The following is a 25232-nucleotide window of genomic DNA, read 5'->3' as shown; positions in this document are numbered from 1 at the left end:
GTCTGGAGTGAGACAAACCACAGTCTTAGGTTTGGATGTAGCACTAGGCCAAACCATGGCTTCGCCTCGGATAGCGTGGCAGCAGTAGAACAACAGGGTAGAGCACTGCAGTGCATGTTTTCTCACACGTGCTCAGCCATGTTTTAAAAATTCAATTGTGGGAAAATGCAAAAACAAGCATAAAGCACAGCACAAAACTTTCCTTCTAGCAGAGATAGTGTAAAACAATTTAAAACTATATTCTCTCTTTGCATGATGAAGAAAGGAGGGGGAGCATGCAAGTCCCAAGATGAGGTTGCTCATCCATGAAACAGCAATACGTGGTTTGCTGTTACAGTAAGATGCCAGTCATAGTTGCCTGTCTATACGTGGCAGTGTTTATTCACCACCAAGGGCTTCATTCTCTCCACCAGGGGCATAATTCTAAACCCCAATGTAGCTCTGTTGTGTCAGGAGCACTGCCTGTTCGCATTGAGACACTGTTTTATTTCTGTAATAGGAAGCGCTTGAAAGCAAAGAACCTGATGTACATTAAGCAGATTCTGTTTCTGCTGGAGAAGTTTGTGGCTGTTCTTGGAGGTAAGAGAGAATGTGGGTTTGTTGGTTTCCACTCTGGTGGGAACAGGTTCCTGCTACTTTCCTCAAAGGCATCAAGCCAAACCAGACTTTGAGAGACAGTGTTTGTCTCAAGGGAGGTGAAGCTGATCCCTCATTATATGGGCTCCCATTGCTCTGGGAGCCTCTGAATTTTCTTCTGTGTGAATATGCAAGAGCAATGGATCCCAGAAAAGTTTAGGAGAGCCTGAACAGTCCCAGTTGCCTGTACTGACCTTGTCCTCCTTCGGTCACCTCTGTTTTCCACTTCTGCCTCAACCTTTTCTCGGTTGCCATTTTTGTTCATTATAACAGGAAACTATGCAGCTAAATGAAGGTTTTTTTTAAGAGGTGCATAAAGAGGAATCTGCTTATTGCACGTGGGTCCCCCCCCCCCGGTGTCTGCTCGTGCTTTGGCTATACGCCATATAATTAAGTCAACTTCCTGTATTTACCGAACTTGCTACCAGCTTAATGTAATCAAATTCCAAATTGCTTGTTGAATTATTTTTTTAAAGCATGTACAAATGCAATAAGCCCTTTAATGAGAAGCAAATTGGAATCTGTGTTTAGGGGGGGATACAGCCGTGAATGCACAGCACTGGAACGAAACGTTTCCTTCTAGGTGGCAGCCTTGGAGAGTGACAGAACTTCAGAATTGCGTGGCCTCTTAGACATCATCTACTTCTGCCTCATGCTCAGTGTAGGGGTCTGCAGCTATAGCATCCTTGACAAGTGGTTGGCCGTCCCCTGCAATGGAGAGCCCATCATCCCACCTCAAGGCAGTCTATTCCACTGTCAAATAGCTTAGTGTCTTAGTGCCTTCTCAAGTTTGGCTGAAATCTGCTTCCTTTCCATTTCCACCTATGAGTCCTTCTGGAGCAACAGAGGGCAAGTCTGCTCATCTGCAGTTATTTGAAGGCTCTCATGTCTCCCTTTAGTATCTTAACCACATTTTTCACCTGTTCCCTCATATAGACGTGGTTTCCTGATCCCTCACCTGATAGCTCACTTCGGACATACTCCAGTTTTAAAAAAATAAACAGAAATCATATGTTGAACCCGGAAGTAGACACGGTACTCCAGGTACCAGTTTCTAGGCAGCAGCTGTAAATGATTCTTTTTACGGCAGAATCCTAAGCATGGCAACTCGGAAGTCACCCCCTGTTTTCAGTGGCATGTGTGGTCTAATATGTGCACTTAGGATTCCTCCCTTGTCATCTTAGCTCCCTGTTTAGGATTTTTCGGGAAACAGCGCTTTTAATTCAGAGTGGCTTTTTTGTAAACTGTTTCTCATTGCTCTGCTCTTCTTTGTGTTCTACAGGAAATACAAATCAGAATCCAAACACTCAGAGCATTCCACAAGCAGGTACGTCATGCCTCCAATGTCTGAAATGACATGGGTCAGCTGGATATATGGGGTACCTAATTGGGAGTGAATAAGCAATATTTCTCTAGGAGAATTCATTCTTTCTCTCTTTTCCGTCCACTCAGAGGTGCAGCTGAAATCTATCAATGACTTTCTGTTCCAGTGCCAGATAGACAACATCAACCTCTTCAAGGTTAGGAATGGATTGGTTTGTTCCAGTGTCTGGAATTGTGCTGATAGGATTTGTGTGAAGCTGAGAACCCACATCCAAGCTCTGAAGAGTGTTTTGTTGTTTTTGTTTCAACTACTTATTTGTATTTTTAGCTTGTGAACCACCCTGAGATCTTTTGATGAAGGGTGGTATATAAATCTTAATAATAATAATAATAATATGCTCTGTTTCCAAATCAAAACATACTGCATTCCAGTATGTGTTTTTATTTTCTCCTCTGGACTTGTTAAGCAACGAAGTTTAAAGTGGTGGTGTTCCCTTTAGTCAGCTCCCCCTGTTTTCATGAACAAGAAGTTCCAGGTGTCATCCACAGTGCGGGGGGTGGGGCTTCCTGATATTCAGGGATGGGAAAGTGAGTGGTAGCATGTGAGAAGGCCTATTCCTGGCTGTGGAATGCCCTCCCCATGGAAGTAAGGACAATAGGGAACTGCCTTATACCAAATTGTTCCATCTAGCACTGTATCGTCTTCATTAACTGGCAATGGCTCCAGAATTTCAGGCAGAGGATGTTCCCAGCCCTCCTTGAAGATGCCAGGCATTGAACCTGGGACCTTTTGCATGCAAATCAGATTCCCCACCACTGAGCTCTGGCCCTGCCCTGGCGTTGGCAACATTCTCCTTCCGGTGCCAGCTTAAAACATAACCTGTTTTCCCAGGCGTTTATGTGAGATAGGTCTGCTTGAATCATCTGCAGCATCTTCTGAGTTTATTTTAATAGATATTATCTACGCTGGTTTGTAGTATTACACTTTTAAAAACTTATTCATAGGGTTTCTTGAATTTCTTTCCTGCCCATCAGCATAAGGTCTTTGGGCAGGTGAAAACAATATAAAAACGCAGTATTAAAACCAATTCAAACAGTTTACAAACGGAATGTCAGGTGTCAAAGGCAGACAGCAGAAGCTAGGTAAGGTAACCTATTCTGGAAACTATTCTGGAAATGGCTGCACTTGAGGCTAGGATCTAGATCTTTTAAATATGCAAAATTGGATATTATAACAGACCTCTTGTTTCCACCAGAGGTCTTTAGGCTTTACCAGACCCAGGGACCACCCAACCAGTGGTATGGGACCCATTTCAAATTTATTTGACACCCCCCCCCCCCCAGTTTATTATTTTGGTCAATTCCCTCTTTTATCCTCTATTGAAACCTGGCCTGATCTAACCAGAATGATAATATAAAATGGTCTACTCTGTTTCTGACTGTGTGTCAGCTCTGCTCTTATTTGGAGAAGCATTAAAAATTATATACTCCATGCATGCAAACCTAGCACATCAGGAAGGGGGGGAAACGTTTACCCCACTTCCTCTCTACGGTGCTGGTTTTCTACTAGCAAGGCACATACTCCATCTTTCCAGAAGAAAATGCATGTGTATGCTACTTAACAATGATCAAGGACTTTCTCCTTCTGGAAGAGCCAGCCACATGCTTGGCAGTGGCAGAGTGGCAACTCTCAAAGCTTGAGCATCCTTGGAGCGTGGTAGGAATCCTTTGGAGGACTGCTTGCTTCTGCCTTTTACAAATCCACCTCTAACTTAAACCTGTTAAGTGAAGTGTAGTTCAGTCTTCTGCTGGAGCAACTAATAAAAGTAGTTGAGTTGTGACAGTTGAACAGAGGCGGCTGGGATATGGAACTAAGCAAATAAGATGAGTAAGAGCGTTCCATTGTGTGTTCTTTCTCTTTTCCAACAGGTTCAACACTATTGTGCGAAAAGCCTCATCAGCAGGAAGGTATTGTTCTTTCTGCCTTTTATTCTGCTAGAATGGGGGCAGGTACTTTCTGCTCAGATGCCTGTACGAAAGCTGCTTGTTGCTGCAACATTTTTGCAGGTTTCTCTCTGCAGTCGTGGGGACTAGAAACTCTCCCCCCCTTTCTCCCCTGTAAAGAAAATCCGAGGTACTTAATGGAACTGATTTCTGCAATTTCACACAAAAGGTCACTTATATGAAGTTGCTCTGAATGGTTGCTAGTTTGAATTTTCAGAGCAAAAAGGTAGCACTGGGGAGGGGACTATTTTCTGGGGGTGGAAATTAATAATGAAAGTATTGTTTTAATTTTTTTTTGTCTGTTCCCATATCTGCTGCTGCTTTAATACCATTTTATTCCTGGTTAGGGCTTCTGTCTCCTTACTCTTTTTAAAAAAATGTTTTTATAAGATTTGCAAATGCAACAAGCAAAATATCAAAGTAAAATAATAATTAAAACAGCCACAAAGAGGAATAAAAATGCAAGATAATAATACAGTGGTGCCTTGCAAGACGAAAAGAATCCGTTCCGCGAGTCTCTTCGTCTTGCAGTTTTTTCGTCTTGCGAAGCAACCCTATTAGCGGATTAGCGCTATTAGCGGCTAAGCGGCTATTAGCGGCTATTAGCGACTTAGAAAAAGGGGGGGAGCGAAAAAAATCGCAAGACTCGCAAGACGTTTTCGTCTTGCGAAGCAAGCCCATAGAGAAATTCGTCTTGCGAAGCGCCTCGAAAAACGGAAAACCCTTTCGTCTAGCGGGTTTTTCGTCTTGCGAGGCTTTCGTTTTGCGAGGCATTCGTCTTGCGGGGCACCACTGTACAGTACAACAACAACAACAATAAGCTTAACAAAGAATGAATAGCATAAAATACATTTCATCTCCTTTCTACAGTGTTCCCAGCCAATTGGGCATCACTTTATAGCCAAACCTGTACATTGTCTGAATGTAGAAGTTGCAGTGGGTTCTAAAGTTTTACCATGCGAGATTCTGCAGACTTTGCAGCAAAGGTCCCTGAGCGTAGAACCAGTTGTTATGGGCAATACCTTAATACTACTTCTAATCTGTCTACATTTTGGCAGCTCTTTGGCTTTATCGAAAGGTATGGGGCGTCTGGAGCTCTGAAAACTCGGAAAGAAGACCAGAAGATATCGGGCTTGCAGAATTTCCTGCAAACCTTGAACAAGAGGCAAGAGAAGGAAGGTGGGCTCAGGTGTTGAGTTGTGAAATGGGCTAGAAAAGGCAGAACCAATTATAATGGTTGCCAGTGCAGTGATTTCGTAACCCCATGGATCGGATGCTGGTGTATTCTCTGCCTGTGTGTGCTGCCCTTCCTCTCAATGGAATCAGAGGACCCACATGTATTCTTTTACATGTATGGGTTTCCTCATTCAGTGGAAATGAATGGGGCCTTTTCAAGCATGCAAGAGCGTCAGGTCCATGTGGACCAGGGTGTGTCCATTCACTCCACCCTGGGGAGCAAGTTAATTTACCGAAGCTGTTTCCTGAATGCCGTTTCTTCAGTTAGGGGGAAACAGCTTAAATTTTTTCCTTCTTTCCAAAATAAATTAAGTTTTGATGGGGCTGTGGGCATTTTTACACAGGGCACTTAGACCACGAGCAGAAAACGTGCATTGGCAAGAGTTTCATCAGTTTCTCTGCTTGATCTCATTAACAATTTTCAGATGTGGTATGAACGAAAATGGTCTTCTGAGCTTGTTACCCTCCTAGCTGCTGAGCATCCCCTGGCTTTGTGGCACTAAATTCACCAGCTGAGGTTGCTCTTTTGGTCTGCAGGGACTCAACACAGCTCCCCTGGAGAGGCTGAGGATGAGCAGCCAAAAATGGCATCTCCCCTAATGCACATTGAGGGGTTCCTGGCTGCGCTCACAAACGCAAACCAAGATGGAAGAGTCATCCTCACCCGGCAAGGTACGGGGCAAGTTGATGGGTGTATGTTTTAAGTACATTATTTAACTAACTAAAATTTCAGTTGCTAGTATAGATCGAGGCCTGGGCCAAGGATTGAAAAGCCACTTGCTTCTGCGAGAAGCCACTCTCCTTGAAAGAGTCCCCCCCCCCCCCAGTTTAGTTCAAAGCAGCCTGAAAATCCGCAAGGATCTGTTTGCTTGGAGCCAGAAGTTGGACAGGAAAACCAACAGTGCTCTTCTGGTACAGGCAGCGATGGTGCTGTCAACCCCCCCCCCCCCGCCCCCAATGCTCTCAAAATATATCTTTAGGCGAAATTACAGTGTTGGGTAGATGGATGGCCCACTGTCAGGGATGCTTTAGCTGAGATTCCTGCAATGCTGGGGATTGGACTAGATGGCTCTTGGGGTCCCTTCCAATTCTACGATTCTGTTTTCCTTTTCCAGGCACTTTAGCTCAGAGCAGCCTCAAGTTTCTTCTTCTGAATCCGGCGGTGCACTTTGCCCAGGTGCTGAAGGAGTGTCGGGCCGTGGTCATTGCTGGAGGCACCATGCAGCCGGTGAGAGACATTTCTTGACACCTCTAGACTTTTGTTTGATCTGAGGAGCGGTTGCTTACAAGCAGGCAGTGGTAGAAGGGGCTACATGCTGTCTTTAGGAAGCTGTGAACTCACACTGAAGGTTAACCAACGAAGTTGCACTGCTTTTATCCTAGTTGCAGAATTTGGAGCAGGAAGTATTGTAACCTTGGTGATAGATGGGACCCATCAATCACCATGCACATAAAGAGGGGGCAGGGGAAAGCTCACATAATGCACTTCCAGAATGCTCTCCTTTGGGTAACAATTTTATGTCAGGTTTTTCCTCTCCTATCATGTTATCGAAGGCTCAGGAAAATCTGAATTAAATAAGCGTTGGAGGGGGAGTGTAGGCTTCCCCTTGGATGACAACATTATGTGGATGGTGTCAAACACTTGCACAACTGGAGGCCCCAAATCCACTTTAAACTGGTGGTGTACACAACCTAAGCAAATACTGCATAACCTTTATGGAGCAGGCCCTTCCTGGCAAAAGAACAGAGTCTGCTAGGTTTATAAGGTGCCTCCTTGAGTCTTTGGCTCACATCATCATCATCATCATCATCATCATTATTATTATTATTATTATTCACATTATTATTATTATTATTATTATTTATTAGAAGCTTGAAATTCAAGCCTGTGCTTCTTTGCCCTATTTCTTCAGGCTGCCTGCTGCTTTTGATAACTCCTGGATCCTTAGCCTCTTGTGTTTGACCTTCAAGCGGTGATCTTGCCAGGAGGGGTCATTTCAGAAAAATCAGGATTTCAGTAACACCATGGTGGCAGGACCAGTCTCTGCCAGGCTTTTTGCATCTGAGCCCCAGCTGCTGGCAGCGTATAAGCGGAGCTGCAGAATATAGGGGGTGGGGAAAGGAGTAAACCTTGGGTGTATAGTTAACCAGCAATCCCAGTTGGAAGGGGGCTGTGCTGTCTTGCATGTTTCAAAAGTCAGGGAGGAATGTTTTTGTTACTTCTGCTTTCCTGCTTAATGTGTGTGCACGAGATCCCAAATTCAATCCCTGGCATCTCCACGTAGGGCTGGGAATGTTCACGGTCTGAAACCCTGTAGAGCTGCCGTCAGTCAGTGGGCACAATGCCGAGGTAGATGAAGCCAGTGGTCTCATCTGGTCTAAGTCAGCTTCATATGGTCGTATAACTAGGTATGAAAATTGTTGGTATGGATTTCTTTACAGCCCCATAGCTCTAAGCTGTACCATACAAGGCCAGTACAAGCCCCTTCATAACTGGGGAAGAGGGAGGAGGAGGGGCTTTGACAGCGCATAGCTCAGTTGGTAGAGCATGAGACATTGTGGGTTCGAGCCCCCCGTTGGGCAAGGTTACAATACTTCCTGCTCCAAATTCTGCAACTAGGATAAAAACAGTGCTTATGATTATGGAGCTGCGCTGGCTGCCCGTGCTCTGTCTCCAAGGCCTTAACATTGGTTTATAAAGCCCAAAGCAACCTGGCTTCTGTGTACTGTGAGGGAGGACTGCAGCTCAGTGGTAGAGCATCTCTGCGTGTGGAAGGCTCCAGGTTCAGTCCCCAGCATCTCTAAGTAGGGCTGGTAGAAGACCTCTACCTGAAATCCTGGAGAGCTGCTGCCGGTCAGTGTAGACAGTACTAAGCTAGATGGACCAATTGCTTGACTCTGTATAAGGCAGCTTCCTATGTACTTAAAAAGGCCACCTTATTACCTTGACCACTGCACAGTCTTCGTATTCGGCCACTGAGGCATGTCAGCTGTCCATGACGAGAAGTTGAGTGTGGCGTCATGGGGACTGTGGAACTCTCTGCCTCATGACATCAAGCTGGCACCATCTGCTGTGAGCTTTAGGTGCCAACAATAAAGGCTTAGTTACTTCAGCAAATCATCTTAAGAAAAAAAGATGCATTTGTTTAAAAAAAAACATTGTTAGATGGCCCATTTTGTCCTTGCTGTTCTCTTGAATACATCTTGCTTCAGTTTTTTATTTTTTAGGATGTTTCGCTTTTAACTGAAATCTGATAATGTTCTCCTAGCAGTGCAGCAATAAAACAGTTAGCACATTTGCAAAGCTAAGCTGGGTTTGGTATGGTTTCAAACTGGATGGGGTTCTGCAGTTTCCTGCATTGCAGGGGTTTGGGCTAGATGACCCCAGGGGTCCCTTCCAAATCTAATGGTTCTGTGTTTGCAATATAGAAAGGAATACAATAAAATCTGACGATGTGATGAAGGAGCCACTTGGTGGCAGTACTGTACTTCATTTCCTAGCATGGCCAGTGGGACTGAGAGAGATAGTGTTGCACCATCCGGAAAAGCAAGTCAGATGGGACAGAAATAAGAGAAATGGTCAGGGTATGCGCTGTATTCCTGAAGTGTGGGGAGGGCACAAGCTTTGCAAATGATCTTGTGGCCATTTACTCTTCTGGATGCAGCCTAATAATTACACCAACCTTGTGGTGCAAATGCCACTTTGGTCTTCCACATGCGGCACACAACTGGTTGGTGTCACAGTTCAGTTGCGATGTTGACAACCTGCTGGTGTATAGCCAGCCTTAAAAGGATAGTTTGCAAATCTGGGTTTGTCTTGCCACGCAGACATTATCTGAAGGACTTTTCACTGAGGGTTTCTGAATGTTGTTTTTGAACGTTACTTATTTTAGGCTGCCTTTCTGAACAAAGTCTGTTCGAGGCATTTATAGAGCATAAAATCAAGATAATACAACATTAATACTTTAAAACTTCTTTTAAAGTTCCAAAATATTCAAAGTAAGTAACAACAGTTTAAAACATAGTGGAGCCCAGAAAAAAAATTAAGAAAAGACCACACACCAGAGATGTAAATTTACTAGAAAGTTGCTCTCTTGCTCGTGGGCTCTGGAGATGCAATGGAAAGAGATGGACCTGCTCTTTGTTTTGCTTATTTATTTTATTAGGTGCATTTATAACCCACCTTTCATTTTAGCAGATTCCCAGGGCAGATGACAAGATACAGATTCAATAAAATTGCAGAAAAACAGCTATAAATCATAAAAGCTAGCTTGACAGCAGCTGAAGTCACAGGGCAGGCTAGCAACCACAGCTGAATATTACTACAGTGCACCATTGAAATATTTGCCTTGTGGGTGAAAGAGATTCTGGGAGGTTCTGTAGGCATCTCAGAAACAGGGAGGCGATATGCTGAGAAGGTTGGTTCAGTCTCTTGAATGGCTTCTTTCCGTGGTGCAATGGGTCAGTGTGTCTGACTGGACCATAGTTTGTTAAGGGAGCTCATTCCTGGCATGCAGGACACCCAGGTCCAGTTCTTGCAATTTACACTTAAAAAGATCTCAACTAGCAGAGCTCTTTAGAGCTGCTGCCAGCAGAGCAGACAATATTGGGCTCTATGGACAAGTAGCATGAACTGGTGTATATACAGCAGCTTCCTACATGGTAGCAGGATTTGGTTTCAGGGTAGGAGGACTTGGGTGACCTTGGCCAAAATCAAGGGCAGAGCACACGAGCCCATCTAGCCCTGCCTACTGCTTGAGCCTTCCTGTTTTTTTATGAAAGCCTTGTGACTTGCAGGTGGCTGATTTCCGGGAGCAACTGCTTGTCTGTGCTGGTGTCGGTGCCGACAGGGTCGAGGAGTTCTCCTGCGGTGAGCCTGGGAGACAGGGAAGGGAAAGGAGTGCTTTTGAAATTACTATTATCATCCAGCAAATTGCAGTGGGCAGATGGACCCTGCCTGCCTGTTACTATGGCACTGTGTGTAGCAAAACGTTCCCTGCTTCATCCTTGCCTGCCGAAATGCTGCAGCCCAGTGGCCTCCCACCTCCAGCACCACTTTACACGGGGAATCCCTGGCAGCATCCATACTGGCGAATGCGGCTGTACTTGCAATAAGCTGAAAGCAAAAGGGCCAGAACAGCTGTCTTCCTCCCTCCACTTTAAAGACCCAAAATGGAAAATGCAATGATGGCTGCAAGTTCCATTGAATCAACTAGGGCTTCCTGCCATATGAACATGACTGTGTAGGACAGGGACATCATGTTTGGGACAAGTGGGACCTGCAACAAAACACTGCTCCCATTCAGGGTTCCAGCCAGCCATGCCTGCTTCCAGCAAACTCCAATCCATGCCCCCCAAGTCCCCCACTGAGCCCCCACTGGGAATTTGTCTGCTTTGGACTGTTGAGTGTGTGTGTGTGTGATGTCCACTTAGGCTTTCTCTCTCTCTTTTTGTACTTCTCAAACTTTGGGGTTTCCCTAAGCATTCCTACCTCCCCCAGTTTTGTTTGTGGGTGGTGCCCTTTGGGCTGTGTAAGGATTTACACTTGGGTAATTCAATTTGCTATTAGCATATGATAGTTAAGAGCCAAATGATCTTTCTCTCCTGCTTGCCAAAGTAGGAGTGATTCAGGGCATTGTTTCAAGGACCCGTTTCTTTAGGAGGAGAGAATCTTGAAGGCGTGGGTGTCGCCATGGAAATATGCCTGTTTACAGATCTCCAGGCTGAGAAGAAATGTCACAAAATCAGCACTCAGCGTGGCTCATGCCAGTCCCCAGACAGAATCAGTGCTTGCTATGAGAATCCACAGCTGCTTGTGTTATGTACAGGTGTCAGGGCCAAACACACATCCCACCTTGCTTCCTGTGTCACCCCTTCAGTTGTGACTTTCAAGCGTTCAGTCAGGGAGTAAGGAATCCTTGCTCTGATTAAATTACACCTTGTGTTTTTAGTGGCTCTCTTTAAGGTGACTCTACCACACAATTTAGGGATGCGGGTGGCGCTGTGGGTTAAACCACAGAGCCTAGGACTTGCCGATCAGAAGGTCGGTGGTTCGAATCCCCATGACGGGGTGAGCTCCCGTTGTTCGGTTCCTATACCTGCCAACCTAGCAGTCCGAAAGCACATCAAAGTGCAAGTAGATAAATAGGTACCGCTTCAGCGGGAAGGTAAACGGCGTTTCCGTGCACTGGTCTGGTTCGCCAGAAGCGGCCTAGTCCTGCTGGCCACATGACCCAGAAGCTGTACGCCGGCTCCTTTGGCCAATAAAGCGAGATGAGCGCCACAATCCCAGAGTCGGTCCTGACTGGACCTAATGGTCAGGGGTCCTTTTACCACACAGTTTGCTTGACCACTGAAATCTTGTGGTGGCCTGTGGGTCCAAAGGTGGGCTCGGGTACGGCTTTGCTTCCAGGCGGCTATGAAGAAGGATGGCTGTTGAGCTCCACTCCCTCTCATTCCTTCTGCCTGCTTATATGTTGTCAGGTCACGTGATTCCTCCAGACAACATTTTACCCATCATCCTCTGCAGCGGCCCATCCAACCAGCAGCTGGAATTCACCTATGAGAAGCGAGGCCTACCTCAGATGGTCAGTATCTGTCCCATTACTTTGACTGTTCAAGATATGTCACTTCCTGTTTTGAGCTTGCTGGGGGGGGGGGGGAGAGAGATGCAACAGGCCTTGCTGGATTAGACCAGGCACTCATCGAGCCCAGCATTCTGTTATCACAGCAGCAGTTTGGATGTAGCAAAACCTACTCCATTCCGATAGCCTTTTCAGAACTCGCAATGCGCTCCGTACAAAATAATAAGCCGCTGCTAGGACCATCGGGATGAAGGAGAGGAGGGTAGTGGGTGGGGCTTGAGGGCTGGCCCCTTCCTCTGGGCCTAATATTTAATACAGGCAGTGGCTTTTGTTTTGTTATTTTAAATATTTTTATTAGTAATTTCAACATAACATTTTATCAAAAAACATATCCTTAAAAATCCCCCCATTTTCCCCTCCCTCCCCAAAATAAAGCCCCCCCTCTCCTGACCCCCCCCCCCAGACTTCCCTCAGCTCCTCTCTCTGGTTTATCAACAAATGTTATTTTCTGCATGTTACAAAACTGTGCAGATCCTTAATTTATCTATCTAGATGTTATCAATAAGAGGTTTGTGAGTGTTTATTCAACAGGCAGTGGCTTTTGAATCCGGTGCCCTAAAGATTGTGGTGGCTTCTTTTCTCTCTTTAGATGGCTGAGGCAGGGCGGATCCTCTGCAACCTGTGCAACGTCGTCCCTGGTGGTGTGGTGTGCTTCTTCCCCTCTTACGAGTACGAGAAGCAGGTTTATACGCATTGGGAGAAGACCGGGGTGCTTACCCAGCTGGCCTCTAAAAAGAAGGTAATTGCTCAGCCTGGTGCTGTTGGTGCTTTTAAGCGGAAGCCATTCGTTCCGGAATCAAAACATTATTGGCTGATTACAGTCCTCGGCTCTGTTTTTTGTTCCCTCTCCTTGAGTTGTTCCCGCTGCCTGCACAGTGAAGCAGAGAGGATGTTTGTTTATATGTCCAATTCCCCTCCAACCGCCCCCCCCCCCACTAATGAATAAGCAATACTTGCTGGGCGACTGATTGGTGTACTTGGGTCTAAATTAGATTAAGCACTGCTCCATGCTTTCTCAAAGCGCAGCAAGCTTGGCTCGTTTGCAGTGGAGGCAGACAAGAGCCCAGAGATGAGGGCCATTTGAAATTTATTTTGCAAATCGAAAATTAAGCTTCTGTAACCTGGAGAGCTAAATCCTGAGAGTTCATTGTGAGCACAACAAATAATAAGCAAACGGGACATATGGCATTGCATAATAAAAACCCATTCAGTTGTGTGTGTGTGATTCTCAATTTGTGTCCTCTTCCTCGGAGCAACCATTCAACCTCATAACCAGGTTGCCCAGGACCCAGCTGAGGAGCATCACAGTCAATTGGGGTTTTGAACCTTAGTTTCCTACTGAGAAAATCTGTGTTTTTAATTAAAAAAAATAAAAGCAAAGCCAAGATCCTCTTGCTGTGATGGTGCAGATGCTACACAGGCCTCTTGTCGTCTTCCATGTTTCCTGCTATGATGCTGCCTGAACTGGTCATGCCAAAGGAGCAGTTAATTCTCAGTGGGGAAGCTGAGACCTCCATATTGGGTCAGATCCACCTGATTCTTCTCTAATCTGTAGTGAATTTAGAAACAGCGGCTAGAATATTTTGGACCAAGGTTGAGTTGTTTTTGCTACTGCCTGGAGGTGTAATGTTGCTACACTTACTGAATTGAAAATCTGGGGTGGTTTTTTTTTTTTTTTTTTTGGTATTCTGTTAAGTTTGTTTGCTATTATGAAATTGTTCTTGCAATGGTTGATCCTGTGATGTATTATTGCTGATCTCCTTGTATTAAGCAACTTTCAGCATGATTTCTGTGTGCAGAAAGACAACATGCAACTAAACTGATAATGACAATGCGCTTTGTGGGAGTTCAGCATCTCTCCATCAGCTGATGTTTTCTGCGTTTTTTAAACAGATATTTCAGGAACCAAAGCGAGCGAACCAGGTGGAGCAGGTGTTGGCTGAATATGCCAAGTGCATCAAGGTGAGAGCCAAGGGGCTGGCAGGCTGCTAAGGTACTTAGTGGAAAAAGGCAATGCTCTTGTATCAGCTAAGCTGAACGGCAACTGTGCTACTTTGGCCCAGAGGTGGACTCGTTTCCCAATCTTTAACCACCCACCCCCTGGGGGTGGGGCTTTCTTTTATGCAGCGTTGCAGCCAATCGGGAGGCCTCATGACAGGAGCGCTGCTGTTCTCTGTAGTCGGTGGGAAAATGAGCGAAGGAATCAATTTTTCCGATGACCTGGGAAGGTAAATGACTGGCTTGTGATCAGGAGATGTGGAAATCCCCCCCCCCCCCATTAGCCCTTTCTCTCCAGTGCAGTTCTGCAGCTGAAATAAATACTTTCTTCTAGTTCAAGTTTTTGATTTTGGCAATGAGGTAAAGGGGCAAAGGAAATATTTTACTGTGTCCCCCCCTTTTTTTTTCCTGGAAGCCGCCCAGAATGACCGGGGCAGCCTAGTCGGATGGGTGACATATAAATAATAAAATTATTAAATGCATTGACTGGAGACTTGCAGCCTCTGGATGTTGGAAGGACTTCCTTAAGCGATGATTTGCCTTTAGCAAGATGCGGCCATTTTCTCTTAAGGCTCGTCCTACCCCACTGTTACTTAGAGGACTAAAATAGGTTTCAGAAATTGAATTGAGCTAGAAGTGCTCCTCCTAGAGGGACAGGTTTGCACAGGGAGCAAACTTACGCTAGATGAAACCTCCTTCTGCCACACACACCCCACCCCAGGGCAAAAAATGGTTGCCCGAATTCTGTTTATTTGAAAGTTTCCTGAGCTCTTATGCATGATTTCAGGAGGAGGAAAACTTTCTTGTATCTGATGTACTTGCTCCACAATCCTATTAATGCAGTGTTAGGATGAAACATGGCCTCTGACGTTTTCCTGCTAAAAGGGGCATTGTGGTGGTATTACAAAAGCTAACAAAATATCTGTGGTTGGTGGGTGGGTGTCTTGTCTTTCTCTCTTGCCTCCCCCCCCCCAATCCCTAGGTGTGTGATCATGGTGGGCATGCCTTACCCCAACATCAAGTCTCCAGAACTTCAAGAGAAAATGGCATACCTTGACAAGACTATGGTAACTGTCCACCCCTTTCCACTCTTGCTGAATCCGCATTGCAGTGTGGCAAAGCAGTGTAGGGACACGTTTGCATTATGGAGATCTCTTTTCATAGCCATGTACCTTTTTGCTGTTGAGCTGTTTCCCCCCCCACCTCCCCCCCCCCATTGGCCACCCAAATTAGAAAGTTAATGTTGCTCCTTTGAAACCCGAAGTGCTTAAAAACACACACACACACACACACACACTTCATTCATCTTAAGTGAGAGAGGCTTGTAATTATTCCCCCTTCTTACATGAGGTTAACAGCTTGGTCCTTGTAATGGAATTTAACTACTGCAGTATCAAATTAGTGGCTGGTAACAGAGGCTCATAGCATCAGGCAGAACAGCACTTAGGGCTTCTTCACAGGGAGCTCATAAGGCAGCCTCAGCTGAAAACTTTATTACATCTGAGGTGAGGGGGAAACTGTGCACAGTTCCTCTTAGGTGGCTGATTCATCACTCCTTGATACTGTGACATGATTTGCTCGTCGTGCATGAGCCATGCATGTTGTATTAATTGCCCTTAATGTCCCTGTGCGTGGAGAGCACTGGCTGTTTATTGGCTTGGGAAAGAGATAGTGTGGCTGCTTTCATGATGTAAGGTTTTTTGGGGGGTTGTTCTTTGGTAAATCAGGCAGGATGTGTGTTTGTACCTCAAGCAGCACATTCCATGCTCAGTTCCTGGGACACCTCTTATTTTTGCTTCTTATGCAGGGCCCAAATCAAGATGGCATCTCAGGCTTTGAAATTCATTTGTCATTACCTTATTCTAAAGCTAAACACCTAGACAGGTGTTTCCCCATTATTTAGGATAGCTCCCTACTGTGGAGCTTTGAAAACTGACTCCTCCTTTTACCCTTTCTTCAAGCCCAGCTCCAGCTAGTACTGGATATGCAACCTGACTTGACTGGCAGGCCAAAATGTAGTTCAAGTCCTTGCTGCTTTCAGACCTGCTCTGGTGCTGCCCTCTGAAACTGCTACAGCATTCAGGGTGGGTAGCCAGGAAGGCTCTTGACTCTGGGGATACTTTGCTCATTGTTACCTTTCTCTGTCATCTTGGTCTCCCTCCTCCAGCCAAAAACTGCAGGCCAGGCACCAGGCAGAACTCTGATTGAGAACTTGTGCATGAAAGCGGTCAACCAGTCAATAGGTAAGTGCAGAATTCGCAAGTGGGTTTTGATGTTCTCCAACAGAGCAGTGATGGTGGCTTCCTGTGGGCTGGCAGAGTTTAGAAGCAGCTATTTCTGATGCATGTAGCCTGAACCTCAAGCAGTGAAAGCAACAGGAACAAAAGTACCAACTTGTCAATAATATTGTGCAGTCCTCAAGCTGCCATCCGTCACATTAACCCAGTCTTGTAAATAGCCACATGCTTAGCTGTTCATGGTAAGAGAGAATCTCCCCATAGCAGTAACTGGGCAAGGAAGCTTTTGTAAGCCAGAAGAGGAACTGGTTTTCTTTTTCATGCAGCTGTTATATGTAGGGAGGGAGGGGGGAGAGGACAGTAATTCTGTGAACTTGTGTAAGTTTGCCTTAGTGCATCACGTTGGCTGCTCCTGCTGTAATAAGTTGACAGCTGACTGATTTGTGTGTGTGGCTTCTCTTAATAGGGAGAGCAATTCGCCATCAAAAGGACTTTGCCAGCATTGTGCTCTTAGATCACAGGTATGCCCGCCCAGCTATTTTCAACAAACTACCTCAGTGGATCAAGAACAGGACTCAGACCAAACCTGCCTTTGGGCCAGCCTTTGCAGCACTAAGAAAGGTGAGTCACAATACCAGGCTCTGCTTATTCCCACAACACACACACACACACACACACACACACACACACACACTGCATGGAATGAGAATCTTGGCATTGGTCTGCAATGGAGGTTGGTTCATGAGGGCGTGTGGAACACCAGTTCACCAACATCATCCCATGCCTGCCTTCTTTCTTAAATCTAGTTAGACATAAAATTTATGGAAATTTCGAAGCTATTGGGAGGGGGAAATACTTTTTCCTCTGGTTTTTTCCATATCATTGTATTTATTGATTTGGTGTATTTCCAAGCATAGACCAGGTTCCCCCTCCCTACACGCTGCAGAAAATGGAAGAAGTGTGTAAGAAAGCAAGAGGAGTTGGAGGCTGCATTGAGCAAAGCTCTTGCCACCATGTTGCAGGAGGGATGTGCTTGGCAGAATTCCAGGCTGCATTCCTTGGCCTTGTTGTCCAGTCCAATGCAGAAGTGGTGTTATCATCGCTTACATTTTTGTCTTTTGAATTTTTGGCCCAACAGATTTGCAGCAGCATGAATTGGATGGCAACAATATTAACGTTGCTCAGTTCTTTCTCCCACTTCCAAGTTCTTTGAGGCCTAGTTAAGAGGGCAGAAACATGCACCGGCTGTGCCAGTGAGAGGGCCACAAGCAAAGAAGGCACTTTGTCACCTTCTCTTGTGACAAAGGCAGTGCCCTCCAAGAGGCAGAAATACATCTTGTGCTTACATTTGAGAGTATACAACTTGGTGCTTGCTTGTCCTTGGTGTATGTGTTTTGTAATGATACCAATACATAGTTTTACAAAGAAGTCTTCCTGTTAAGAGTTTCAGAAATCATTTTAGGAGACTAAATATATTAACACCTGGTCTTAAACATTTGTGTATTGTTTGGAAAGAAGGTATTTCGTAATCCTTTTTCCCCTTCAATTTTTTTTTTGGGGGGGGAACAAAAAAAGGTTTGGAAAAAGTCCCCCCGCCCTAAGTTTTTCCGTTCCCTCTAGGCTGTCACCTCTCTACATCCAGTCAATGGGGGTGGTGCTACCTAGCAGCTTCCTCCTGTGTCGCCTCAATGTTGGCATTGTAGAACTCAGCGGAAGAAATGGTGGGGGCACAACTTGGAACTAGTTAGTTCTGCCTCCCCCCTCCCCAGTTCCAGCAGGTGCTTAATGCCTGCTCATGGCTCGGCTGTTGGGATTGTGCTCCTTGTTGCTTCTGGTGGTTCCATGCCTGGTTCCATGCCTGATGTAATTTCCATTTTCTGTTCTGCAGTTTCATGTGGAGAAGCGATCAAGTTGTGAGTCTTTACCCTTCAGATAACGGAAATGCTTGCAGCTGCCTCATCCCCTCTGTGTGAAGTGCCTTCAGTTTTTGTTTATGTCAATATTGTTTTTGAATTTCTCAATAGCTAAAGCATTCTTTCAAACTTCATGCTCAAGGAGTTTTGTGTTGCCAAGCCTTTAAGGCATGTTGCACTACGAGTTCAGGTTACAAAAACCCTGTGGGAGGAGAGGGGTGCTCTTCTGTTTGTGCTAGACAAGAGTTGCTCTGTTCCTGAGGGTAAGTGAGCAGCTTTTATCCCTTGTCATGTATCCCTTGTTTATTACGTTTCCCCCCTCGCATATCTGCACAGTGGTGGTTCTGGGCCCCTCTCTCTCTTGTCATCTCTATAGATAAGGGCTGCCATACGTCTGGATTTTCCCGGACATTACAGGGATTTTCATTAGTGAATCTGACACACTTTGTCCTGGATCCAGAGCTGTCAACGTTTCCCTTTTTTTAAAGGGAAATTCCCTTATTCCAAATAGGATTCCTCGCAAGGAAAGGGAAAAGTTGACAGCTATGCCTGGATCTCAGACAAGTCAATGGAAAAATCGTGTTTTTGGTTTTTTAGAACTGGCTCAGATGGAAGGGAGAGAAAACCCAAGCAGAGGTTTTGGAGAATTGTAGAGGTCTGTTTTAAATATGCTTTAAAGCGTGAGAAGCCAAAGCTTCTTTCCCCCTTCCCCTCTGCTCGAATGTGACCAACTACAAAGTGAAAGAGAGCGTGTGTCAGGAGGACACAGACTGGGGTCACTTCAGCTTTTGAAGCTGTAAGCCTGGCTGATGAGAAGTTTAAACTGAATAAATCCTTTCTGCAAAGGGAGTGCTAAGCTTTCAGCTTGCTTACCTGAATTTTAAGCAAAAAAGTTCCTGTTGTCAGAGCAACAGCCACAGGACTGGTGAAGTAGTTACTGGCCCATCCAGGGAAGAAGACAAGCTGTGTCTTGCAATCCCTTTTCCCCCTTTTAAAGCCTCAGGAAAGAAGGCACAGATCTTGCATTCATGCAAGAACTAAAGGCTTCGTTAAACCACTTGCTCTCTACAGCCCTCCATGCATTAAAAGCGGGACCCACCTTTTACAGTTCCTCAAGTATTATATAAATGGGAGACCATAATATACAAAGCCATTTCGTAGCTAAGAACTCTCGGCCAATTATACGTCCCTGTTAAAGATGCATCCAGCCATTGAGCTTCCACTGTCTTAACCTAATGTGACCATAAGCAAATGTAATCTTTCGTCCACAGATAATAGAGGGTAAGGAGAAAGGGGAGAGGTAGATTACCTCTGGTATATGATGATCTCCTATTGTTTGGGGGAAGAGAAGAGAAAACTGGAGAGTGAGGTTTTTTATACTACAGTAGTATAATTAAGCTTCTCCTGTGGCCATTCAAATGGGGCAAGGCGTATGTGTATCTGTCCCCAAAAAGCTTAGTGGCGCCGGCTGCAAAAAAAAGTGGCATCACCCCTGTCTTCCTGGGTATCAGATTTTTAATTCTGTCTTTTACATTCTGCACTGAAGATACATAGCAGAAAACAAATCAGCAGTTAACTTGCATCTGACTTTTAAAAAATCAGTACTCCATTGCATTGACAGGTCAGGGTGCTGCTTCCTTGCACAGCCGACTACATAGAAAAGTGGGCTGAGAGAGAAAATAAAAAGCCTCTCCCAGTCCTTATGCACCCTTCAAAGCCCATGTCTCTCCCCCCGGCAGGCCTCAGACCAAGGAGGTAAATTTTTTTTGCTGACCATAACGGCCTTGATGATGCTCTTTCATGCATCCCATCCCATTGCAGGGGCAGCTCTTCTCAGAAGTAGAGAAACTAACCTGACTTTGGTCTTCTGAGCATGAGCAGCAGGTCCTGCAGAGAGGGCAACTTGAGATGGTTCACACAGCTGGGCAGAAGCAGCAGCTGTCCATCAATAAGCATACTTGGCAAGAGTTAGAAACAAGCCAGAATGGAGAAAGGGGAAAGACAAGCATCCGATCTCTGGATGAGACCAGTGCGTCCCTGAACAGAGGCTGCCCCTTGCTGAAGTGCTTTATTCAGCCCAGCAGTCGACCCAGGTTAACAGTATGGAAGTGAACTCACAACAAAGTCCCAAGAGCAGATCTAGGACTCCCAGTCATCTTCATCCTCTTCGCCAGCTGGCTGCTGGGGTGGCGGCAGAGGGGGGATTGTATCTGAGATGCGGCCGAAGGCACCCGCTGGCACGTTGGGGGTGTTGCTGTCTCCTCCAGCTGCAGGCCCTTTGCCGGAGATGCCTGCGTTGGGGGGGGGGGGGAAGGAAAGTACATGCTGCATGAAGCCAGTGGCAGCCGGTGAGCTAGAGGGCAAGGGAAACAAACTAGCTCAGCAAACAGAAGCAGGGTGAACCGGGAAGCCGCCTGTCGAATCCTGTGCCAGTCCCAGGAAAGGAAGGCTTAAGGCAGGGACAGAGAACCTTTGGCCCTACAAGCTGCTTTTGCACTATAGCTGCCCCCTGTCCCAGCCAGCATAGCCAGTTGTCAGGGATGATGGGAGAGAGAAATTCCTCATTACAGGCTTAATGGGAAGAGAATGCCTCATAGTCCTCAGAGAACACCATGGTCAGGCCTGGATCTAATTCCCTAGCAAGCATTTTGTCTTGCCACTGCTCATGTTTCCTTCTCAGGAACTCAAGGACTCCAGTATGCCTGCAGCAGTTCAGCATTTGGGACTTTAGAGAAAAGTATTATGCAGGGCATGGAGAAAGTGGATACAGAAGATTTTCTCTCTTTATCTAACACTAGAACTTGTGGACATCCAACAAGGCTGAATGTTGGAATAGCTTAGGACAGGTGAAAGCTTTAAAAGAGGATTTTGGACAAATTCATGGAGGAGGACGAGGAGGGCTGTCAATGTGGAGGCAGTAATTTGTCTGCATACCATGGGAAGGGCTGAGAGCTCTTGCGCTCATGTTCTGTTTGCTGCTGTCCTAGAGGCATCTGGTTGGCCACTGAGAGCAGGATGCTGGACTAGATGGGCCATTGGCCTGATCCAGCAGGCTCTTATGTACAGCCCTCACAGCCAAGTCAGCCAAAAGCAATCTGGTGTTGCATCTTCCGTGCTATTTTGCTGCACATGGATTTTCAGACTGTTGCAGTGAGTTTCACATTAAGAAACACAGTTGGAGCCTGTTTCACTTGGTAGGGGGCTACATATTTTGCTCCAGATGTAACAGATCTGGGAGCAAACTGAATCGTTGTGGTGGGGAGGTGAGAGAAGAGTCCTGCTGTTGCAGTGCACCCACTACAGAAGTCTTCTAGCTGTGCTTGATTTGGCAAATCCTGCCAATCTTTTGGGAGTGACATTAATACCTTTCTAGTACAGATGAAACCTAGAGATGGTGTGAATATTCATAGTAGGGCTGGGTGCATCTGGTTTGAACAGGTCAGCCCCAATTTAAGCGAAAGGGAGCCATCCATTGAGCACTGCTCCACTCAAGCTGGGCTTGCCCCTTGCCACCCCTGCTGCCATGCCCTCCCTGCCCCTTTCCCCCACCCAAAAGGGCCTTAAAACCCTGGGGAAGGAGGAAGAGTTAACAAGCAGTAGAGGGCAAGAAGAGCAGCTTAGCTGGGATATCTGAGTGTTCATATCCAACACTTGAGAAACCTCTTGACATTATCTGAGTGACTGATTAGTTTGGAACACTTGGAGAATCCAAATTCATTTTGACAGGGGCAAAAAATACCTCTTAACAGCAAGCCACCCGGTTGACAGAACTTGCAGAGCAGCAGGTAATTCTGCTAGTCAGCATGAGACCCTCCCTGCTGGACAGGAGGGTGCAAAAGTCCCATCTAGTCCAGCATTTCCCACAGTGGCCTGGGACGTGGAGTGCACCTGACTTTCCTCCCCAATGGGGAATCTCTCTCTCACACAACTGATTTTGAAAGTTTGAAAAAAGTGCTGGGGGGAATCTAAATCTGCATAATGTGTAACTTGGCTCTGAACCTCTTGATGAACTGCAAGAAGAAAGCCATACTTTCTGCCGTCAGCAGGCTCCCTAACTTTTTGCCTTGCTAGAAACCTGGAGAGGGAACAGTTTGATGCATCTTAACATACCTTTGCGCCGGAGGACCAGTTTGTTGAAGAGATCTGACATGAGGTCTCCACCCTGCCCTGTGGCTCTCACTGGGGGGAAACAAAACCAGAAATACAGAATCAGACGGACGATAACAGAATGCAGAAAGTAGCGCAAGTCTGCTGACAAATATATATATAGTGCTTGGCAGACTTCATTTTTAAAAAGACAATGGGAAACCTGGTGGGATTGCTCTACCTGCACCGCTCTGAAAGTCGATAGCAATATTGGTATACAATACATGGGCAGGGCTATGAATGTTGCAATGCCAAAGGAGCACAGAAACTTTCCTTTTAAAAAGCAACAAGGTTCTAACTCTCATGGCTGGGCAGAAGGGGACAAAGCCTAGCATTAGTTGACTCAACCCTCCTTGTGCTTGCCTCCCTGCCACCTGCCCTACCAGACCAAATGGGCCCTATTAGCGCCACACAGTTTATTTGAACCAAGCCTAAGGAAATGCAAGGCTGTGATGTAGCCCAAGCAGAGAGTGAAGAGGGCTTAGAAAAAGGCTAAGCCACGTTTTAAAGAGGCCACTTCCTCTAACCTACCTCCTTGGTTCTCAGTATGGGAATGCTTCTCAGCATTCTAACCAGCAGCCAAGTCATTCCTAAGGAAACACAGTAGTGTAGTCTTGCAGTTGGAGGCTAAATGTGGTCAGTAAATACAGGGCCCAGTCTGCTGGATGGGGCACCTTAGGCTCTGCCATGTTTGATCCCATTTGACACAATCCATTGGTTCTGACTGGGGGGGGGGGCAGAACGGGGAGAGCAGCCGGCACCTTGTTCTTGCTCCTTCTGCTTCTTCTTTTCCAGCTTCCGCTCTTTGACGCTGCGGAGGTTGGCCTTCCCAATGCCGCCAGCCTGGCGGATGGACTCTAGCAGAGTGGCCCTGCCGTTCGACGGGTTCACAACCTCCTTTGGCGCCCCCTGAACAGCAGCTGCAGAGAGGGAGAGAAATGGGCTCTTCAAAATACCCGCAATGTGGTCCCCAGCAGTGATCGCATGCCTGAATTGGCTTTGGGACCAGTCCAAAAGGATGCGGCAAGATGCCTTGCTAAAGAGCTCTGCTGTTTTTGCCCTGGGAGCTTTGGAGTTCTCGTGTCATGGCTTTCTGAGCATCATATGTTAAACCACTCCACTCCCTCCCTCAAGGTCCCCCTGCTCTCTAGGTGCAAATCCTCAGTCCAACTCTCACCCCAGCCCTGAACTTGCTAAGCAGACTTAGGCAGGCCACTGTCAGCCTCAGCTCCTCCCCACTTCCTCTGCACCCCAAATCTGTCATACGGGGGACAGTAATGAGCAGGGGTGTGGAACCTGTGGCCCACCAGATGTTGCTAGGCTCCACCTCCCATCAACCACAGCCAGCATGGCTCAATGGTCAGAGATGATGGGAGTCGAGGTCTAGCAATATCCTGTGGGCTGCAGGTTCCCCACTCTTCCACCTGCAGGGCTGCAAGTTAGCCACCCCTGTTGTAAGAAATACAATTAGATTGTGCAGATTCATGAACACGTGAAAGGGCTGCTTTACAACTGCATTACAATTAAATCTTCCAAATAACCCAGAAGAGTGCCAGCCTTACCTGATGCTGCTGCACTGCTCTCTTTGCTCCCTTGAGACTTGGACAGAGGGGGGGCCTGAGGAGGGGGTGGGGGAGGTGGGGCAGTCGCAGGGGGTGGGGGTGGAGGTGGGGGAGGAGGCGGGGGTGGGGGTGCACCCTCCTGAAGATCTGAAAGGAACAACGGAATAAAGATTAACAAAATGAAAGGGGAGTGCAAACGCGAGCCCTCTTTCTGCATCACTAGTCCTGCCCCCTAGATGGAGGGTGCTGAAGCTGTGGCCCCTTTAGCTGTTACTGAACTGCAGCTCCCATTGCTCCTGACTTGGCCATGCTAGCTGGAGTCAATAGAAGGGAGTCGCCAACATCTGGGGCACCACAAGTTTTCCAACCCTGTCCTGGATGCTCCTGAGTTTTCAATTCTGCAGGCCTTTAGGATAGCAATTAGTTGTATCCCCATGTTTCAAGAAAATACACAATTATCACACAGACGGGGCGGAATGCAATAGTAATAACTCGCAGAAGGAAATGGTCTGGCCCCTCTGCAACCAAATCAGACACTGTCACAACCCCAAACCTCCTAAGAAACAGGACCACCATACAAGTCAGCCCCAAATCACTATTCCCCAATGTTCACCAGAACCATTAAACTAAATCAAGGGTGTTCTGGGTCTAATTCTTTACATCAGGAGCAGAGATCAAGGGTCATCACTTCCTACTTAAAATGAGTTGGCAGTCTGCAAACCTGGCAGCCCTATTCATTCCCCTGCGTTCAAATGACATAGTAAGAAAGCACACGGAGACAGTCCTTTCGGACACACCACTTGTGGGTAAAAAACTGACAGTTAAGAAGAGCTAACATCGGTATGCTCTCTCTTTCCTTCCACCTACCCTCCAGCAACAGACAATGAAGTAGAAAGTTAGCAGACCTTGCATAGGATTCTCCTTAAGGGAAGAAGAGCTTGCTGGATCAACCAATGGCCATTCTCACACTGGCCAGCTAGATGCCTGTGGGAAACCTGAAAGCAGGAACCCAGCACTAGAGAACTTTTCCCTCTTGCGGTTTCCAGCAGTTGGTATTCAGAAGCATTGCTGCCCGTGACTGTGGAGGCAGAGTATAGCCATCTTGGCTGGTTAATGGCAAAAGAGGAGGAGGAATACCTTGCCGGAAGGGCTCTGCGGTCTCGGTGCTGAAGGTGGGGAGATCCAGTACAACGGGGCCAGGAGCAGAAGGCGCAATGCCAGGCCCAAGGTCAGCACTGTACATGAGGTCAGCAGCAATGCCAGGCAGGTCAGGCAGATAGGAAGGCACATCTATCTCGGGCACCTGCCCTAGATCGGGCACGTAGAAGTAATTTTCAGCCACCTGGAATATACACAAAAAGTGGAGAACACCCTTAGACTATTGTGGTTAACAGCGAGATAGCCATACATACACCCACCCACCCAAGCAGGACAGCCAGGAGGAATATGGGGAGAAACGGCAGCCAGAGCCTGGAAAAATATGTCATGGTATGATAAACTGGCGTTTCTTTTTTTTTTTTAATGTACATGTTA

The 25232-nt window shown here is 46.5% G+C and overlaps 2 protein-coding genes across 9 annotated transcripts in view; one reads left to right on the top strand and one right to left on the bottom strand.

The window, feature by feature from the left end:
* DDX11 (DEAD/H-box helicase 11) overlaps positions 1-18120 on the top strand; it is a 35155-nt gene extending 17035 nt beyond the window's left edge. For all 7 annotated transcript variants that reach the window (XM_079992345.1, XM_079992346.1, XM_079992347.1 and 4 more), the window contains 16 exons: positions 500-579; positions 1919-1963; positions 2089-2156; positions 3889-3927; positions 5022-5142; positions 5737-5871; positions 6315-6427; positions 9997-10069; positions 11683-11786; positions 12433-12582; positions 13737-13805; positions 13971-14071; positions 14824-14908; positions 16009-16084; positions 16545-16699; positions 17967-18120. In XM_079992345.1, coding sequence (XP_079848471.1) covers positions 500-579; positions 1919-1963; positions 2089-2156; positions 3889-3927; positions 5022-5142; positions 5737-5871; positions 6315-6427; positions 9997-10069; positions 11683-11786; positions 12433-12582; positions 13737-13805; positions 13971-14071; positions 14824-14908; positions 16009-16084; positions 16545-16699; positions 17967-18014 — 1462 coding nt within the window. In that variant the 3' untranslated portion in view covers positions 18015-18120. The remainder of the gene's footprint in view (positions 1-499; positions 580-1918; positions 1964-2088; positions 2157-3888; positions 3928-5021; positions 5143-5736; positions 5872-6314; positions 6428-9996; positions 10070-11682; positions 11787-12432; positions 12583-13736; positions 13806-13970; positions 14072-14823; positions 14909-16008; positions 16085-16544; positions 16700-17966) is intronic.
* Positions 18121-19488: 1368 nt separating this feature from the next.
* Positions 19489-25232, bottom strand: part of WASHC1 (WASH complex subunit 1) — a 59263-nt gene continuing 53519 nt past the window's right edge. For both annotated transcript variants that reach the window (XM_079992783.1, XM_079992782.1), the window contains exons 7-11: positions 24837-25041; positions 23700-23846; positions 22899-23057; positions 22102-22170; positions 19489-20282 (exon numbers count right to left, since the gene is read on the bottom strand). In XM_079992783.1, the coding sequence (XP_079848909.1) occupies positions 20131-20282; positions 22102-22170; positions 22899-23057; positions 23700-23846; positions 24837-25041 (732 nt within the window). In that variant the 3' untranslated portion in view covers positions 19489-20130. The remainder of the gene's footprint in view (positions 20283-22101; positions 22171-22898; positions 23058-23699; positions 23847-24836; positions 25042-25232) is intronic.

Source organism: Podarcis cretensis (assembly GCF_951804945.1).
Source record: "Podarcis cretensis genome assembly, chromosome: 10".
In the NCBI taxonomy this organism is placed as follows: Eukaryota; Metazoa; Chordata; class Lepidosauria; order Squamata; family Lacertidae; genus Podarcis; species Podarcis cretensis.
This window is presented reverse-complemented; position numbering and strand designations above follow the sequence as displayed.